Source organism: Penicillium hordei, assembly GCF_028827395.1.
Source record: "Penicillium hordei strain IBT 12815 chromosome Unknown utg000003l_segment0_segment0, whole genome shotgun sequence".
NCBI classification, from domain to species: Eukaryota; Fungi; Ascomycota; class Eurotiomycetes; order Eurotiales; family Aspergillaceae; genus Penicillium; species Penicillium hordei.
In genome coordinates, this window is record NW_026623144.1 from 3,893,351 (window position 1) to 3,909,067 (window position 15,717).

The 15,717-nt window shown below is 48.3% G+C and overlaps 7 protein-coding genes across 7 annotated transcripts; 4 read left to right on the forward strand and 3 right to left on the reverse strand.

Moving 5' to 3' along the window:
* Positions 1-410: 410 nt before the first annotated feature.
* Positions 411-2,459, reverse strand: N7537_006684 (uncharacterized protein; the record flags this gene model as incomplete). Its single annotated transcript, XM_056897741.1, has 8 exons — positions 411-690; positions 748-994; positions 1,056-1,212; positions 1,265-1,514; positions 1,564-1,954; positions 2,007-2,134; positions 2,197-2,252; positions 2,313-2,459. 8 exons carry the CDS (start codon positions 2,457-2,459, stop codon positions 411-413), a joined length of 1,656 nt encoding a protein of 551 aa, XP_056753526.1.
* Positions 2,460-2,882: 423 nt separating this feature from the next.
* N7537_006685 (alpha/beta hydrolase) lies at positions 2,883-4,232 on the forward strand (the record flags this gene model as incomplete). Its single annotated transcript, XM_056897742.1, has 5 exons — positions 2,883-3,087; positions 3,155-3,280; positions 3,351-3,505; positions 3,566-3,860; positions 3,928-4,232. 5 exons carry the CDS (start codon positions 2,883-2,885, stop codon positions 4,230-4,232), a joined length of 1,086 nt encoding a protein of 361 aa, XP_056753527.1.
* A 1,129-nt stretch (positions 4,233-5,361) lies between these two features.
* Positions 5,362-7,522, forward strand: N7537_006686 (uncharacterized protein; the record flags this gene model as incomplete). The annotated part of the gene is made up of 2 exons (XM_056897743.1): positions 5,362-6,791; positions 6,847-7,522. 2 exons carry the CDS (start codon positions 5,362-5,364, stop codon positions 7,520-7,522), a joined length of 2,106 nt encoding a protein of 701 aa, XP_056753528.1.
* A 161-nt stretch (positions 7,523-7,683) lies between these two features.
* On the reverse strand, positions 7,684-9,588 carry gpi16 (GPI-anchored transamidase subunit GPI16; the record flags this gene model as incomplete). The annotated part of the gene is made up of 3 exons (XM_056897744.1): positions 7,684-8,714; positions 8,768-9,162; positions 9,218-9,588. 3 exons carry the CDS (start codon positions 9,586-9,588, stop codon positions 7,684-7,686), a joined length of 1,797 nt encoding a protein of 598 aa, XP_056753529.1.
* Positions 9,589-9,927: 339 nt separating this feature from the next.
* On the forward strand, positions 9,928-10,958 carry N7537_006688 (LUC7 domain-containing protein; the record flags this gene model as incomplete). The annotated part of the gene is made up of 3 exons (XM_056897745.1): positions 9,928-9,970; positions 10,063-10,394; positions 10,470-10,958. The coding sequence occupies 3 exons, from the start codon at positions 9,928-9,930 to the stop codon at positions 10,956-10,958; spliced, it is 864 nt and encodes a 287-aa protein (XP_056753530.1).
* Positions 10,959-11,603: 645 nt separating this feature from the next.
* Positions 11,604-14,244, reverse strand: N7537_006689 (uncharacterized protein; the record flags this gene model as incomplete). Its single annotated transcript, XM_056897746.1, has 2 exons — positions 11,604-14,113; positions 14,238-14,244. 2 exons carry the CDS (start codon positions 14,242-14,244, stop codon positions 11,604-11,606), a joined length of 2,517 nt encoding a protein of 838 aa, XP_056753531.1.
* Positions 14,245-14,964: 720 nt separating this feature from the next.
* Positions 14,965-15,714, forward strand: N7537_006690 (uncharacterized protein; the record flags this gene model as incomplete). Its single annotated transcript, XM_056897747.1, has 1 exon — positions 14,965-15,714. The coding sequence occupies one exon, from the start codon at positions 14,965-14,967 to the stop codon at positions 15,712-15,714; it is 750 nt and encodes a 249-aa protein (XP_056753532.1).
* Positions 15,715-15,717: the final 3 nt, after the last annotated feature.

Here is a 15,717-nt window from a genome sequence, read left to right on the forward strand (position 1 = left end):
AAATGGTTACCAAGATGACATAGCTCGCAAATGTTAGACATGAAATATTTGCCACACTTGCGGTGTCCTATTTCGGACAATCTTTCGAGATATGGTAATCATTTGTACTTGAAATTAAAAAGGGAAAACATGTCGCTCTTGTTGAAACTACTAAGTTCCTGCACGCATGATGTAATTCCACTTCTGGCATCTTATGCAGTTACAAAAATGCCGAAAAGGATATACAAAAAGGGAGACGTCTAAGTACATAGTGGCGCGACAATGGATGGAGAGTCGTAAAGGCCGAGACTTAGAGGAGCTATCTATTCGAAGAAACATATACATGAACATGTCATTTAAGAAATACGGCTGTAAGAATAATATGTGAAAGTAGATTTATTATATAGTTTATTGAGTTGAAAAGACGACTTCTATACTTCGCTGTGTTTGCCATGATCAGCAACATGTGTAACATGTTGCCCATTTCCTTCAACTGGAACTCCTTCAACGAGTCCAGTGTTAACAAGATCAAGAGAGTCACTGTTTCTAAAGCAAAGATAAAACAGACACCCCGCCACGAAACCCACAATTGCAAGAGATGCATACATCCAAAGAATATACGGATCTTGCGACACTGGGCTTAGACCAATGCAGATCGCTGCTGCAATGCCAATCATAAGCCAGAATAGTGCGGAAATAAAGGATCGGAGGCTAAAGTAAGTTGTGGTTAGTTTCAGTTGGACGGTATCATGGGGAAATTTGACTTACTTTTTCGGGGCATGTGTGAAGGCAAGTTCCAGGCCAGTAACAATAACAAAGGCTTCGGAGAATGCGACAAAGATATACGCAGGGGCTTGAATCCACACGTGTATACTTTTTGGTGGAGAGATATAAATGTAATGCTGTAGCACGCTGGAGTAGACCATGGAAATCGAGACAAGAAGGAAACCGGCGAAGATCCGAAGGACTGGGCTGAAGTTGATCTTAAACTTGCGAAGGACTGGATAAACTCCCACTAAAGATAGGTTCATTAGCGGATGTTCTGTTCCCTCTGGTTTCATCATGTCAATACTCACAGTCAAGAAGTGGGATAAAGATACACAAAGCGATGGGGTCAAGGTTTTGCAGGAGATCGTTCGGCGTTCCATGCAAAGCCATTTGTCCAGCTTGTGAGATAAGATTGTTCCAAATCTGAACCCAACAAACAAAATAGAACGGGAAAAATATGAACATCTATCATATGTGTAAGTATAACTCATTATGGGAGTATTGGATTTCAACTTACTCTGCAGCTCCTGAAGCCTCGGCGGACGTCTGTGACATATGCATCAGTGTAACGCGGTGAAGATGCAAATGCATACCTGCTCAAACGGCCTGAAGCCTCCAGAGCCGATGGCTTTGCATCTTCAAAATGCTTCTCCTTTCGGACAATGTTCAAGACCTTGCATGCATCTAGAATCGCAGACCCCTGGGGAGGAATTTTAACATATCGCTTCTGGCCAGACAAAAAGACGATAGCAGATAGAACGATCGCGCTAGAGGATATTAGCGGGTTTAAAATACGTGTCTCATACCCCAACTTACATCAATGGAATCAAGTAGGCAAGCCAGAAAGAGTGCTTTGCCTCAACATTGACTGTAATCAAGGGGGAGAGGGCGCCAACATTGACGACCCAGTAAAACCACATGAAGAGTCGCTGCACGGTCAATTCAGGATCAACAACCACGCGCTCTCCCGATTTAAGGGTCTTCAAAACTGGCTCTGCATTTTGGTATTGCTCGGCGCACATGGGAGTCACGTTAGCCTTAATTCCACCTGTTCCCAGGCCAATGATGACCATTGCAGCCACCAGCCCTCCAAATCCAGCATCACTCTTAAGACCAGCTGGTGTCGCGGTGGCAACCAGGATGGTCAACCCGACCATGTAAATTCCAAGAGAGATAGTGATGGCTTTAAATTTGCCGACATATTGATCTGGTGGACTATTAGCAGCAACACTACAAAGTCCCACAGGAAGATGTATTACCTGCAATAATTGCGCCAATAATGGTGGATGCATAGGCCCAAAATTTAAAGAAGTTTCCAAGAGCCGAGGCGGTTGCTTGTCCTCTGCCTAGTGCGCCAGGGAGATCGGAACCAGGATCATAAGGGTTACTAGAGAAAAAAAAGAAGTTAGATGTCTGTTCCAAAAGATCTATCCATTTATGAACATGTACTTGATATAATTTTGCATGGGACCGCTCAGGCCAAAATATGTGAACCGTTCGCCAAGCTAATATGTGGATGTTAGTGGACAAGTGGGCATCAACACGTGGCGGGTGGGGTAGAATACCTCGACGACTAGGATTAGTAGTGCGACACGTGGGAACTGGTCAGGAATACGGCGGAGCCCAGCATGGAGACCAGTAGGAGAGTGATCAACTTTGTCCAGGTCCTCTTCTGAATAGTCTCTCCGATTATCGACCGTGACAGAATCCATCTCGGCGAGACAAGATGTAAATATACGAAGTGGTGTGTCAAGCGATGTGTGAGAAAATATTAACTTGTCTATGCTACGTCAAATTAGAGGAACGGCGTTTTAATTTAACCAACTCGGTCAATGGAAGATTCGATATCGGGAATGAATCCGGGGTGCATGGCCCACATAGAATCCGCAGATAGGAAGAACCCCCCGCCCGGATGCCTATCGCTTTGATCGGAGCCGATAACATGGCCGATGCCGCCAACCAGAGCCCTGAATTATGTTCAAGGCGTATCAAAGAGTAGGTGACTAACTTTATCAACACTGCCACAGATTTATTTGATTAACTTTGATTCCTCGCTTAAGATTGACCATTGAACACCATTTTACCTTCTCAATTCCTCTTTATCGCTAACCTAATCGTGGCTTTGACACATAGCAATGGCCTGTGCACAAACAACAGTCGTGGTTGAAGAGAAGAAGGGGCGCTTGTCTATACCAGACAAGCTCTTGAATGGATTGGACTCCGAATGGGTAGAACTATGGGAGAAGCATGGCAGCTCCATGGTGAGAGCTGACGAGCTATCCCTTGAAGAATATCGCAAGAGTCCCGCCACATACAGCTTCACGTACCCAACATGTCCTGGTAAGTCAGATTCATGAGCATAATTTCTTGAATTTTGGGTCTTCAACAAGTACTGACTACCATCGAGGTCCATCCGTTTTCCATGTTGAGGACATAGAGATCCCAGTCTCTCAGCCAGCTGGAAAGATCATGATCAGGGTCTATACACCGGAAGGCCCAGGGCCTTTCCCTGTTCATTTGAACTTCCATGGAGGTACACAACTCATGGCGCCGTACTTCCGCTCTCCTGCATGGACTTTCTAACCCTTGTTCATCGACTCTAGGTGGTTGGGTCCTTGGCAATCTCAACTCTGAAGCTGCTTGGTGCCGACACATGTGCAACAAAGCCCAAATTAAAGTGATTGATGTCGACTACCGACTGGCTCCGGAGTTCCCATATCCTACCAGCATCTACGATTCATGGGATGCTGTGAAATGGGTAAGTACAATACTCAATGCCATTTAAGGCTCACTTCATTAACGCAAGACATTTTGACAGACAATCGCCAATGCTTCTAGTATCAATGTTGATTCATCGAGTGTTTCTATTGGAGGTCTTTCAGCTGGAGGTCAAATGACTGCAGTAATGGCGCATTTCGCCCGCGACGAGGGCATTGATCTGAAACTTCAGTTGATCATAGTTCCAGCAACAGACATGCGCTACTGTATAAGAACCCGGGAGCTGAACGAGGCCACCTGTCCATATGAAAGTGTCTTGCTATACCATGATGCCCCGTGGGGACCACTGGGCAGAGAGCAATGGTTCCTAAAGTATTGGCTCGGTGATGATGATGGTAGGTCTTTCTTTTCTCTGTTCCCTCTTTTGCAACTCCCCTGAGCCATGTACTAATGGTTTTCTAGCTACCCAAGAAAGAATCTTGACAAAAGATTGGATCTGCACACCTGTACTTGCTCCTTCATTCAAAAGCCTCGCGAAGGCACACATCATCACAGCAGAGTTTGATCTTGAGAGAGACGAAGGAGAGTATTATGGTCAGCTCATGCAAAGGGCCGGAAACGATGTCACAATGAAGAGATACCCCGGCGTACCACATGCATTCGGGCACTTCAATCACCCTGAAAGGGGACTCTCGCAGAGCTTTGTATATATCGAAGATACCAGTCGAATCCTTCGGCAGGTGCACTTTGGCAAGAGTGAAGAGTAATGGAGAGTATGTGCAAAAAAAGATAAGAAGCAAAAACAAAATTGGCTCAAGCTCCAATTTCCCTTGAGTGGACCGCGAGGTGATGATGCTAGGATATATTGTTCAGTAGATCTAACCTTCCATTTTGTTTCGAGTTGAGTTTTTCTAATATCCTACTTATTCACTAGAAAGTCCTAATTTCGTGAGTCTCTGCTTTCTCATCCATACACGACTATTGGTCTTGAATTCACCAAAAGGGTTCACAAGGAATTTATGACAAACATTTTTACTTCCCGAGTTCGGCCCGGGAGATGCGGGGACAAGGTTATCAGCACGATAACCCTAATTTTTTATTTTTTATTCATATTAGTCACAGTCGCGGCCTGTCCAGGTAGAATGAGCTAGGAATTGGTTCGTTTATTATAGGGTCGGTTTTATATGTAATTCTGTGTCTCAAATAAACAGTAAAGTTTGGTTATATGAACTAGTCGTTTAGTCCCCAACCTTGAAAGTCAAGGATAGGACGCCGCATTATGTCCGTCGACTGACCAGTTTGGTCATAACACCCACCAAACCACAGAAGCTTCAAAGGTCCCTCAGACTCTAGGCACGGAATCAGCAGGTTCTCCATTATCAACATGATCGCCCCAAGAGTAAATGGTAAAGTGAGAGAAAATCTCCGCTTCCGAATGCCAATATCGCACTAAGCCGCTGTTGGGGTTAGTGCGCCCTTTCAATTACAATCCTTGTCGGATGATCCCATCTCCCATGGATTATTTTCATGGATGGATTGCTTGTTTGCTAGATTCGGGGTATAAATTTCCTTCTCTCTAGTTATAGAGTGAAACATCAAGAGTACTTCCTTCTCTTTCTCCCCGAGCCCCAGCTAAATCAATCCTATTTATACAAGAACTTGATAAGGCATTGAATTATAATAAATTACACTGATATAGGAAGACCTCCGTAGATAATACATAGTATGTTGTAGTGCTGAAGGCAGAGAGTTGTCAAAGAACCTTCAGGAGATATGCAAAATCACGTGACGCATAGGGCCATTGCTTGTGTCCTCTATCCTTGTGCACATCTACCTCTTTAACCCCGGGGTTTGGCGCCTAGCACATGCACCCATGAAAATTTTCCCAATGCAAGGATGTCAGGCAGAGCTCGTAGGTACATGAGTAAACGAAACCGCGCTTGTGATTCCTGTCGAGCTAGGAAGGCAGCTTGTCGCATTGATCGAGCACCTCCCTGTTACCTTTGCACGGTTAATGGGAAAGAATGCACATTCCTACAGCCAACCTTAAGGCCACGACAGCCTTTTCCCGAGGTGGTTAGCCAACAAATCCCCCAACAAGCTGAGATGAACTCATGCTCAGAGCAGCATGAGGTTTCACCAGTTGGTGACTCAGTCCACTACGATATCTTGATGTCGATTGATAATGATAGGGTAGATCATTCGACTACTACTGCACCCGAGGGATTTCATGATTTCTTTCAAGAAACCGGAGTATCATTGTCAGGTGACTTTGGAGATGGCACATGGCCAACTGGATTTACTCCAGGGAGCTTTATCTATCCATCTCCTGGGCTGCCAGAGACTGGTCGTTCGGAGGATGGAGGTTCATCACAAGCCGCCCCTTTGCCAATCCTTATGCAGGAGAGTGGCTCATCGATTTGCCTTGATACTCAAGGTGTAATGACACCACAATTGCTCGGCAGTAGTGGAGATATGGACCCTTTGCTGATGAGTCGGTATCAATACGACACATCTGGGGCTTTTCATTTCAAAAATCTCAATATACAATCCGTATCCTCGGGGCCCGACCCAACGCAGTTTCTACTGTCAAAGCCCTCAATATTTGCTGCCAGCAGGGAGGAAAATGGATGTGAGAACGTTTCAGTCGTTGAATTGAGGCAGGAACTCGAAACTTTGGTCCCGGGAGATATCGGTCTCAGACTAATTAACCTATTTGAGAGAATCGTCGCACCAGATTACCCAGTACTTGGCCCCCCAGGCCAACTAAACCCCAGCACCAGCCCGCCATACCTCCTTGCGAGCGTATACCTAATAGTCGAGCCTTTCACTAAATTCGACGAAAAACTGTGCATTGATCTCGCATATGATAAGCCATCAGCTGTGGCACTGTACGATATTATCAACAAAGCGCTTCCACATGAGATACATGCACCGAAGATTTGTATTGTGCAGACAATGCTTCTTTTGGCTATTCGACCTTATCCAAACCCAATTGTATTGGATAGTGGCTTCAAATGGACCCAGCTCACCACTCTTATTGCTTGCGCTCATACACTTGGACTGCATTTGGATCCAAAGTCGTGGCGAATATCTCCATGGCAAATTGCCCAGCGACGCTGTCTGTCTTATTTCATTTATTCGACAGACAAGTGGCTTGCATTGAGCCTTGGCCGGCCACCTTTACTGCATTACGATAACTGGCTGGTGACAAGTCCAAGCGACGAGGATTGTTCTGTCAGTAGACTTGACCTTGAGGCCTACACGAATATCATGAAGCGAGCGGAACTCGACACTTTGCTTGATCGTGTTCTAACCCAATTATAGTAAGTCAACCCGTATCTCACCATCTCGCCTTTACCTATAACTCACTAGTATTAGTTCTGCTCGTGCTATTAATACCATATCTACTGATTATGAGAAGACCATCGCATTGACTGGTTCACTGCTTGAAGATCTCTTCTTATGGCACAGACCATTATCAGCACCATCGACCGATTTCAGATCTTCAAATCATGATTCATCACACCAAGGCAGACCAACCGGACTAGCAAGAACACTCGAGATGAATTACCATTATGTTCATCTGAGTATCTGTAGGGCCATTTTGAGACCCTTCCTTCAGCCCACTGCCGAAAACTTGAATAAAACCGAGTATGTATTGGCGCGTGAGCAGGCCCGGATTCGAGCAGAAACATGCATTTCGGCAGCGGCTGAGTTTATTCACGAGCTGCGCCCGGAGGACCTGGAGGCCTTATGGCCAGCCTGGAGTGCGACTGCATTCTCCTCCATCTGTTTCCAAATTCTGCACATGGCTGCCAGCGCCGTTGATAGGAGCGAGGCGGATAAATGGGTCACTTGTTTACACAAAGTGCGCCGGGATATGCGCCTGAAGGCTGATGTTCTGCCTTGCCTCCACCTTGGCCTTTTGCGGATTGACTCTATATTTTGGAAAGGAATTGATAATGTATTGCATTTGGAAGAGCATGTCCGACAAGCGTTCGCGTCGGGTTCAAGTGTTGGTCGGCCTCTTGGGATAACTGGTCCAGCCAAGTAAAGAAATTTGTGGCAGCGGTCTTTTTTGGCCTCGATATCAAAGGTCTTCATGTTTTATGTGGAAATGGGCAACAAAAAACCAAAGCTGGAATTCTCACCCGTCTCTTACGGGACCTAGGAGATTCTAGATATTGCAATTGTAATTATTATGTTCAATGTAAACTACTCGACTTTGGTACCCTTGCCACGGAGTCGATCCCGAATGGCCACCACCTTCCCCAGTATCCGGCCTTTCAGAGTCTGCGTTCCAAGAGCGGCGGCCTCATCTAGGGAGACAACTCGTCGAACCAGGATGTTGAAGATAGTTCCGAATGCAAGAGCAATCACGGTACTAGTGAGAATGATCACATTGTATGGCATGCTGAAATCAGGGGTGGGGAGTTGAAGCAGTAGACTTGTAGAACGGATGTAGATCGGCGCATTATGTGCCTTATCCAAGACCCGAATTACTGCAGGTGCAACGTTGAACCCTCTATTAGCATCTGGTGGGTACTCGGTGTACCGAAGAATGGCTTTCTCGAAATCGTAAGTCAACGTGACTGTTGATGCGGCGGGGACAGACAGCGCCAGTTCTAATTGTGTTCCACGCTCGCGATCAATGGCGGGTCGGTAATACGTCTCTTTGACGATTTCAGAGGCCGGGACCTCGCGCAGGACTCCGTCGTGTCCTGTGATTGTTGCGTGCAAAGTATGTATATAGGGTCGCAAGAACCACGGAAGAGACTCGAAGTAGATAAAATCAACTGCGCTGGTGTTGGATGGATTGCCAAAGATAATTCGCATTCCACCGCGCTCCTGGCCGTGGCCAACGATGGTTCGCTCCGCGTGCAAAACAGGCTCGTCTAACGGGACTTCAGTGCTAATTGGCTGTTGCGGAATGGAAAGATCAAAGGAAACCGATGGCGCCAATTTGAAACAGCGCGTGAATCCATCATCTCTCTTGATTTCATCGGCCTCCTCGGATATGAAGACATCCCGTTCGTGGGGCACCCGAAGGCAGACACTCTGATCGCTAGACCCATCGAAATCTGTAAGAGGACAAACGCCATTCAGGGTTCGCCCAAAAATTTCTGTAAGACTCCACGCCTTGTCGCTTGTCTTCTCCAGCGGGTAACAGGTATCATCTGAATTATAAGGCTTGGATGTGTCACAAACCAGCTGCTCATTAGGTACAGGCCGAGGAATTGGGTTCGCTATATCTAAGTTAGCAATCTTAAGACAGAGTATGCCGGCAAAGAATACGCACAACGAGAGCGCTTGGACCGGTCAATATCCAAGACCATGTCCACGGTTTGCTCGATCTGAACCACACATTCTCCGTCCGTAGAACAGACTGGCTGGATATCAACTGACATACTCTGCCATGCAGCATCGAACAGTTTGTGCCCGTCAAATAGTGAGGAGATTCCAGCCTTGCCTTTGCAAGGAAGCAGTTTCAAGAAAGGGGTCAAATTCTCCGTGCAAACTACCTCCCCGGGAAGCGTTCCATGCAAAAGGTGCAGTTCATCGGCAGCTGGGTGATCCCCAGCTGGTTCAAAAGAAACCACAGGTCGAGTGGTCCGGGTAGAGTCCACGAAGTTCAGCGAGGCACAGAACAAACCAGAGAGGGACTGCGTCAAAGTGATCCATTTGGCAAAAGCCCTGCATAAGTCAGCATTGCGTAGCTCTCATGACATATTCCGAGTTAGGAGCATACTCTTCATCACCTGGCGCATCAATCCACGCCCAAAGCTCGACACCAGTGCCTCCTTCTTTACTGCCGTTCCATGGCCGTGGGCCCCAGCTTTCAGCGTCCCATCTTCCCGTGGTGAATCGGAGGTGTAATTCTTTTGTATGGGCGTGTTGAAGTATTTGACCAAGGGCGCGAGGCAAATATTTAAAATGTTGTTGGTCGAATGATTGTTGTGATGTATTGCTTCGGAAGTTAAAAGAAGCCAGTAATGAGGACTGCGGGAGAGGTTGTAGGAGGAGGTGTTCGTGGTAATCGGACGAGGCGAAGGCAGAGGAGCTCCATAATGAGAGAATAAGCGCGATGAAAGGAAGTGAGAATAGTGAAAGGACCGTCATGACTTCATGCTTGCCGGAGCTCGGTCTTCGTCCATGCGGTTGTCACCGGTCAATTGATAGGGGGTTTCGGCGGAGCAAAGGGCCTATGTTGGCTGTGGCCCCAGAGAGTCAGACCTAGGTAATCACCGAATTAATAGAAAAGCTCCGCATCGAAATATAGATCAAAGCCGAACTCCAAAATCCGTGAGATGTCCATCTGGTCTGTTAACTGCGTGGCTTCACCGCCTTCCTTGGCGCCAAAGCATCAAAAACGAAAGACTTCGTCGTTTGCCGCCAATCAGCCCGTTGACACAATTTCGTCTTTCCTTTACTTTCCAGCTTATTGGATACACCATCAGCATGGCAGCAGAACAGAGAAAGCTGCTCGAGCAGCTCATGGGAGGTATGTTGCTCATTTTGTGACTCTCAAAATCTCCAAGCTCTAGCCCACCCCGACAAGTCTCCAAATTGAGCTAACATTGCTTCTGTCTATAGCTGATCAGCTCATTGGAACTGGCGCACAGGGTCGCAATTCCCAGCTTTCAATCACAGACAACAAAGTTTGCCGTTCCTACATTGTTGGCACTTGCCCGCATGACCTGTTCACCAACACCAAGCAAGACCTCGGACCTTGCCCCAAGGTCCATAGTGAAGGCCTGAAGACGGAATATGACACTGCACCTTCCTCGGAGAAGGCAAAATGGGGGTTCGAATTTGATTACTTGCGCGACATGCAGAAGTACATTGACGACTGTGACCGCCGAATTGACACTGCGCAGCGCCGACTGGAAAAGACGCCGGATGAGATTCGGCAGACAAACGACTTGGTATGTTTAGCTTTACTTTTATTTCCAATTCCCAATGAGAGGGACTCCATTGGGCTTCACTAACTTCTCATATAGCTCAAACAAATTGCCGATCTTTCAAACACTATCAACTCCGGTCTCCAAGAAGTCTCGATTCTCGGCGAGACAGGCTCCGTCGCACTAGCACTCAGTGAAATGCACAAAGTCCGCACCTCCAAACATCAGAAGGAAAGCCTGGAGCGCGATCTCAAGAACCTCCAAGATACCTCTGGTCCATCCGGCCACCAGAAGCTGCAGGTGTGCGACGTTTGCGGTGCTTACTTGTCTCGTCTTGATAACGACCGCCGGTTGGCGGATCACTTCTTCGGAAAGATGCACATGGGATACTCAGACATGCGCAAAAACTGCAAGAAGCTGAGCATCGAGCTGAAGGGCCGGGCTCCGCCAATTCGTCACCATGAAGAAGATGATAACCCTTACACCTCTGGTGGTCGCCCCGGTGCTGGTCGTGGTCCTCGGTATGGCGGTGGTGGCGGCGGTGGCGGTGGCGGTGGATATCGACGACGCGGAGGTGGAAGATGGTGATTTCGTTGACATCTCTTCGTTCTTGAAGACTTGGGCTCTGGGCCCGTTGCATAGCGCAGGCGTTTTTACTTATTATCTCGTGTATGATGCTCAGACGACGGTTAGGGAGGTCATAGGATAAGTGCTCAATATCCATTTCATTTTTCATGCTTCTCCTTGACGATATCTCACAGCCCCTTAGATATGTACAAGAACCGTGTTAGTATACATTGTCTTCCCCCCCCCCCTGATATGATGGATATCTCGATTGTTTCCGCTGGTGTCATAATATAACAAGACTATATAGAACTAGCCACAAAATGGAATTCAGTGACTACAAAGGCAAGGCTTTACTAGATCATAGTTGCAATCCGGCTACAACAAAGCCATACACACGCGATACACGGCTAAACAAGCCCTACTAGAGACTAATACTAGTGGAAGCGGTTTTATTTTTACGAGTAGAGGGAGAACTAGGAGGCATAAAATTGAAAACATGTGATGGTGGGTATTCCACTTTCCTAAAACAAACCATTTTCCCAGCCCTAGGGACTTCAGTACCGAACACCAGACTCGCATTGCGGAGTCCTGTAAAAGGAAATACAAAATAGGATAATCTGTACACGAAAAAGAATGGCTATCATGGGCATAGCTCTATTACACACCCTACTGGGGCACATGGCCGTTTGCTTGGGTCTCGAATAGAGCTTGCATCAAAGTATCGTAATTAGCAGCAGCAGCAGGTTGGCGGGCCAGAATGTCGCGAACGACACCCAGCTGCGCCATGTCCACATTAGGTGCAGTTTTCAAAAGTTGCTGAATGGCAGGAGCATCAACTTGCGGGCCGAGGACTTGCACCGCGGCGGGGAGGCCGGTCAGAACAGGCTGGTGTTGAGGGGTGACCTGGGCTTGCTGTACAGGGGCTTGCTGACCGTACGTGGCGGGGTTTGGGTTGAATCCACCAAAGTGAGAGGGGGGAGTTGGCGCAATCCCAGCGCTGAACTGAGGCTGCTGGGGGGTCGCTGCTGCAACAGAGGGGCTCGCAGAGATGGGTGGCTCTTGGCTAGCCTGGTGGGATGGCGGCTGGACAGATGAAGGGTTGGACTCGCCAGTCTTAACAACGAAAATCGTAAGAAGCATGCGTTGAGTAATAGGTGCTTCCAATGAGATATTTTCCAGCAGCTCAATGAACTCAGGCATTGCTGTGGTACCGATCTCCATTGGGACAATGTAGGTGTCTTTGACGGCAGACAGCGGGTGCTTTCCAATGACGCCATAGCGCCCACGACTATGGAAGTAGTCAAACATCTTGTCGAAGCCTGCTCGATCCACGGGTTGGTCAGGACTACTGATTGCTATCACAGACACATCGGTAGATTTGCTGAACTGAAGGCCGCATAGATAATCAGTTGCCCGTCTGATATCAATACGGCCATCAACAACCAACGTGGAGGGCGCCAGTTGGCTCCATGGGATTCGGCCACTCAAGTCCGCACCTCCCACATGCTTCGCAGACGAGGAGAACTCGCCAATTGGAGGCATCGTAACATTGCCGCGCCAGATGGTGCCGTCGTCATCAAAGTCTTTGGGCGAATAAGGAGGTGAATAAGGTTCATCGTCGCGCAAGAGCTGATCGATCTCAGCATCCGCTTGGACCCTGCCACTAGGTAATGGCTCGTAGATGGTGGGAGCCACTTCGGGGAAGACATGGTCATGGTGAGCACCCTCAGGTGATAGACCCCGAACATATCCATCTGTTTCTGTCTTTGGTTGATGTGGTCCCACCGGGCTGGTCGGGCTTTTGTTGGCTGGGCCACCGTCATCACCCACAATGCGACGGGGTCCACGGGAGAAAACAGACTCGTTCGCGCCATGGTGTTCATCCTCGATCAACTCTTCTCCTTTATGGGTGCGTCGAATCCGAGGACCTTGTTCCTGGACAATGGTGTGATGTCTGTCTGCTTCCCGCTTGATCTCGGCGTCTTTCTGCTGTAGTTCTTTGCTGGCCATCTCCCCCGTTGTCATCTGAGACAGCAACTTAGGGGAGAGACTACCTATAAGCAGACGGTCTCGCAGAGAAGCATTCTTCTTTACATTGAACATGATCGACCGTAATTGCGCCTTATATGATTCATTCGGTTCGCCTGACCGTCCGCAGATACTCTCATACATGGCATCCTCAATAGATAGTGCGAGTTGTTGTGCCATGTCCTCCACTGACTGATTCTCACGCAAGGTATAGGAGCCTGCTTTCAGGGCTGCAGTAATCTGGTCTACAAACAACTTGATTAGGTGTGTGGCCACACTTTTGCGAGCAGGCATCAGCTCCTCCAAAGCTCCAATGGCAGGTGCCTCGGGGATAGTGTCTTTCTTGATTTGAGGTGCAGTTGCTTCTGGGATAGCTGCCGGGGTAGCCTGTGGAGATACCCGTTGCTGTTTGACTTGCGGTCCCTGATAGGTAAATGGGTTAGCATTTTGAATGACATTGTGGAGTGTGATGGAAGTATTTACATTCTCTCCCTCAACTGTCTCTTCAAGTTTGCGCTTGTTGGTGCTGGATCGCCGAGAATCAACAGCGTGCCCATTCTTCTCGGGTTCGACAGAGAGTGAAACGGCAGAGACAGCGGGTGCAGGAGAACCGTTGGGACCTGGTGTAGTGGATGGCGCTGTGCGAGCTGGTGTGCTAGCATCTGTGCGGCTCTCACTAGGTCTCCCTTTGCGGCCTCCCTTTTTGCCCTTTTTCCGCTTGGACTTCTTCTCCTCCGCCTCTCGGCGACGTTTCTCGGCAACTTCTTCCCAGGGTTTCTCGCCGGTGTTGATCTTCGCCAAGAGGTTTGTGTGATTCTCCGGTCGACATTGTTCGCAATAGTATTGATCTGGTTCTTGGCCTTTCATGAATGTAAGGCCCATGCAGTCGTTGTGTTGCCATGCTGAACATTGATCACAGCAGATCATATCACGCTCTACGTCCTCTTCCTCTTCGTATTCACCGCAGATACATCGGATGATCTCTTCTTCGTCTCCCTCGGGTTCACTGGGACCGGGTGTGGGCTCGGCGGACAACTTCGCGCTTTTTTCTTTCGGGCTTTTGCTTTTGCCTTTTTTCGCGGGATCATCTGGCAGTTCGAGGTTTTTGTGTTGACCTTTGGTGGCTCGGCCGGAGCGTCGAGGTTCGTCTGATTTCGCTGTTAGCTGTGTTCTGGTAGGTGGTAGGTGGTCCACAACCCAGACTTGGGGTTGCCCTGCCACTTTCAGGTGATCGGATAGCAATGTGTTTTGTGATGGTGTACGAAAGCTTACCGGCCATGATAATGGTGATTCTGCGCGTACTACAGCGCGCGGAAGGATAATAGGTATCTTCACTTGCTCGAAATTTGGGTGTTATCCCAGGCTGACAATCTCTACGGGCTCAAGGCGCTAATGTAATACACAAGAAGACGGCACAACAGCGTCACTGTCTAGCCCACAGTTTTGCTCGATCGAATAAAAGTAACGACCTAGTCTCTGCGCAATAATTCTTGGACTGACACACGATGGCGAAGAACGCGCTCAAGCAGGTGTTATGGTGGACTGTGCAATCCCTTGCTGCGCGTCAAATCGACACTTGGCGCTAGGCGGGGTCGCGTGAAGTGAGTCGAGCTCAAATCACGCACTTTGCAGTGAAAAAAGACACTAGACGTTTTCAGTTGAGATTGAAGCAGTATTTTCTCGAAGATCAAGTGGCGAAATCAATGACGCCAAAAGAAGGATGGTAAAAGATAGAAAAGAGATGCGATGCGATGTGAGGAGAAGAGAGATGAGTAAGTGGCTTGGCTCCCGTCTTTGTCATTCACCGGGGGCATTATCACGTGTTATTTATCACCAGCCACAGGTTCGCGGCGAAATGCCCTTCAGTGAATCTTAAGATTGAGCTTCTCCAGGTTCCCCACTCTTCATCACAGGCTCTTTTATTTCCACCAGTTTGATTGTCAACTTATTTCACCCACCATATCTCTCATCATACGAACTTCTAACGACTTAAGAGAATATGGCCGACGTCCGATCGCTACTCCGCAGTGAATTAGCTTCCCGCAAGGGCACATCTCAACCAAATACGACAGGAAACAGGGTCACCAAAAAGCGCAAGGTTGAGAATGGAGATGGAGTGATGCGAAAGAAGATCCGTGCTGCAGAACTAGAGACATTTCAGTCTACCTCCGGTGTAACAAGCACCGAGCAAACGACAGAGGATGAAGGTTCGGAGCAAATTGAGGATGATGTCGCCCGCCCGGAACTTACACTCGACAACGAGCAAGAAATTGTTGAGCCAATCGCAGACCTCGCAGAAGAACCAACCACGCAGCCGCCCCAAGATCCGTCGACGCCTATTGACGAAGAAGCATGGGCAGCATTTGAACGCGAGGTCGCCGAGCAGTCTGATGAGCCACATGCACCTGCCGCTGTTACAGCCAAGGCTACGGTATCTGCGGCACCAATGACAGCTGCAGAAATCGCTGCCCAGGAAGAGAGAGCGAAGGCATCGACTGTGCGCACCCGTGAGGCGGAGATGGAAGGGGAACGAGAGGATGCCGCACGGCTTCTGGAGGAGGAGTTCGACGAGATGGATCAGCTGGAGGAGCGGGTGCGAAGGCTCAAACAAAAACGCGAGGAGCTGCGCAAAGCCCGCGCCGAAGATCAAACACAGGACGAGTCAATGGGATCTACCACAGTGGAACAGATTGAGAGCGAGAGTGAAGACGATGACGACGAGGATTGGGATGATTGGAGATTTAAATGATTG